Below are 3,223 nucleotides of genomic sequence, written 5' to 3' on the forward strand. Positions count from 1 at the left end.
TCAGCCAGTGCCCTTAACCACTGAGCCATCTCTCCAACCCCCCAATGAGGTTTCTTTGTGAGTTTTAATCTATCGGTACTTCACACATAAAATCAAAACTGCAGAGTTCTTTAGAACACAAGAATTTGGGCTGGAGAGATGGCTCAGGGGTTAAGAGCACTGACTGCTCTTGCAGAGGACCTAGGTTTGATTCCCAGTACCCACTTGACAGCTAACAACCATCTGTACCTCCAGTTCCAGGGAATTCAGTGCCCTCTTCTGACCTCTGTGGACATTGCAGGACATGAGTACACTTACATACATGAAGGCAACACACTCATATAAATAAATAATTTTAAAAAAATAATTTTTTTTTTGGTCTTTTTGAGACAGGGTCTCCCTGTAGCCCCAGCTGGCCTGGAACTCACTATGTAGACCAGGCTGGCCTTGAACTCACAGAGATCCGCCTGCCTCTGCCTCTCGAGTGCTGGGGTTAAAGGCTCAATAAAACATTTTTTTAAAAACGAAAGAAAGGCTAGACATGGTGACACACGCCTTTGATCCTGGTACTCAGGAGGCAGAGGCAGGCAGTTTCCTGTGACTTTAAGGCTAGCCTGGTCTACATAGTGAGTTCCAGGCCAACCAGGGCTACAGTGTGATACTCTGTCTCCAAAAATTCCCTAGGTCAAGCCTGGTGGTTCACACCTATAATCTCAACTACTTTTGAGACTGAAATAGGGCTATCCTGGGCTACAGAGTAAAATCTTACCTTAAATCTTTTTTAGAAATGAACAAGAATTATACGCATTCTATTACTTGTTAGAGCCATGATGTCACATATCTATCTGGAAAGTTCACTATACACTTGTAAAAGAATGAAAGAAAAATAGTCTTAGTATTCCATTCAAAATGGTTTTAGCACTGGGTGTGGTGGTGCGGGCCTCCTTTAATCCCAGCACTTGGGAGGCAGAGGCAAGCAGACCTCTGTGAGTTTGAGGCCAGCCTTGTCTACATAATGAGCTCCAGGCTAGCCAGGACTGCATAGTGGGACCTGCCTCAAAAAAAAAAAAAAAGTTTTAGCTTTAAAGACTTCTAGGAGCTCCTAGGCATAGTTTGAACTCCTAGCTTTATGTTGTCTAATGTAATTATTTGACTAGTTTGTTAGGATCTGTTCAATAATTCCTATCAATTAGATATTTTTCTGTTAGTAGCTAAGTTAAGCTCTATGGCAGGCCGAATAACATTCAGTTTCCCAAGCAGCTTATACTTGGCAGGAGTTAGTAATCCTCACACCAGTAGATAGAATATCAAACAATATACATAGCATATGAGAAAGCTGAAGAATGGAATTACAGAATTACAGTCCCTCAGAAGTGGTTAGGAGTTCTTTAGCTTAAGAGACCATTTAGATGATACAAAAAGAGTAGAGGATGTTGGCATGTAATGTAAACAAATCCCAGAGCTGACGTGAGTTGCTGGGGAGGGATGTGTTCTTCAGTTTAGTAGCTATAAAGGGAGCCTTGAATGTCATGACTAAGGTAATCTTTATTTGGTGGATTGTAGAATTCATTAGCAGGTTATAAATAGGGGCATGATATAATCAAAGCTATATTTCATGTTCTAATATTGAGCCAGTAATAGGTAGAAAATAGCAGTGGAAAAGGCATTTAGAAAACAACCCATAGTACCGGTAAGAAATAGTTAGAGTTAGGGGGTGGGAATAGCCTCAGAATATTAAGTAGATAAAGGTGCAGTTGAGAAATTGATTCTGTGCCATAAATCATATATATATATATATGGGGGGGCGGTTCTTCTTGAGACAGAGACTCCCTCTAGCCCCAGCTGTCCTGGAACTCACTATGTAGACCAGGCTGGCCTTGAATCCACCTGTCTCTGCCACCCGAGTGCTGGGATTAAAGGCATGTGCCACCACGCCCGGCCATACGTTTTCTTTTATAATATGAGATCATGCATTTTCTTTCAAAAAGTCATACATGATATAGATATTGTACAGCATCCAGTTATTTGTGAGCATTTGAGAAATGGAGTTGAGAGGGAAGTGGGACATACAACAAGAACTTTTCATCAGCCTGTAATTGCTCTTGTTTCTCCTAGTGTCTCCTTTCCTCTTGGGTCGGGCACTCTGGGCTGCCAGTCGATTCACTGTTGCCATGTCCCCTGAACTGATTCAGCAGTTCCTACAGGCAACAGTTAGTGGTCTTCATGAGAGACAACCCCCATCAGTTCGAATTTCTGCAGTGAGAGCCATCTGGGGGTAAGTATTCCACTCTAGGATAAGAATTGCTTAAAGAGAAGAGTATTCAGGTAGAGAACCTAAAATACAGTTGTCCAGTGCTTTATACTCTTGAAAATGTCTTCTGAAGAACTCCTTTAGGATGAATATTGGAAAGAAAGGGAATCTGTGCAGGTGGTATGGCTGTGAGTCCAGATGTCCTGTTCCCTTTGTTCCTTATTCCCTTTGCATTCAGCTCTGGAATCATCTAGGCCAACTTTCTTTTCTTCAAAGGTAAATAACTCAAGGCTGTGAGTGATAAGTAATTTGCATAAGGGTTACATAACTGATGAAGGATATGATCAGCGTGGGCATCATTGATTTATCTATTGCCTCTGTATTACAAACCACATTTGGGAAACTGTGGCCTAGAAACGTGGCTTATTTTTTCCAGTTTTACCTCTCTCTTTTACATAGGTAGCATGCTAGAGGTTCAATCATCATTTATGTGTATTTCTACCCTGATCAGAGGGAACATTGGTATTTTAAGGAATATTTTAGCCGGGTGTGGTGGCGCATGCCTGTAGTCCCAGCACTTGGGAGGCAGAGGCAGGCAGATCTCTGTGAGTTCAAGGCCAGTCTGGTCTACATAGAGAGTTCCAGGACGGCTGGGTCTACAGGGAGACCCTGTCTCAAAAAAGAACAAAGAAAAGGGGAAAAAAAAAAAAGGAATATTTTAAGACCCAAGTTTAAGTATCTCAGTTGAATCCTAAAAGAACGAACAATTCAAAATCTATTGTCTTGGGCTGGAGAGATTGCTCAGTGGTTAGTGCAGAAGACCCGGGTCCAAATCCCAGCACCCACATGGCAGCTCACAACTGTCCGTAACTTCAAGTTCCAGGGGATCCAACAGCCTCTTCTGTCCTCCACAGGCATTGCACAACATGGGTGCACTTACCTACATGCAGGCATAACACTCATACACATAAAATAAAAATAATAAATAAAATA

The 3,223-nt window shown here is 42.0% G+C and overlaps 1 protein-coding gene across 2 annotated transcripts in view; it reads left to right on the forward strand.

The window, feature by feature from the left end:
- Ipo9 (importin 9) overlaps window positions 1–3,223 on the forward strand; it is a 52,665-nt gene that overhangs the window by 37,215 nt on the left and 12,227 nt on the right. For both annotated transcript variants that reach the window (XM_008830300.3, XM_029562167.1), the window contains exon 14: window positions 2,095–2,254. In XM_008830300.3, the coding sequence (XP_008828522.1) occupies window positions 2,095–2,254 (160 nt within the window). The remainder of the gene's footprint in view (window positions 1–2,094; window positions 2,255–3,223) is intronic.

This window comes from Nannospalax galili, unplaced genomic scaffold (assembly GCF_000622305.1).
Source record: "Nannospalax galili isolate Female #2095 unplaced genomic scaffold, S.galili_v1.0 scaffold113, whole genome shotgun sequence".
NCBI lineage: Eukaryota > Metazoa > Chordata > Mammalia > Rodentia > Spalacidae > Nannospalax > Nannospalax galili.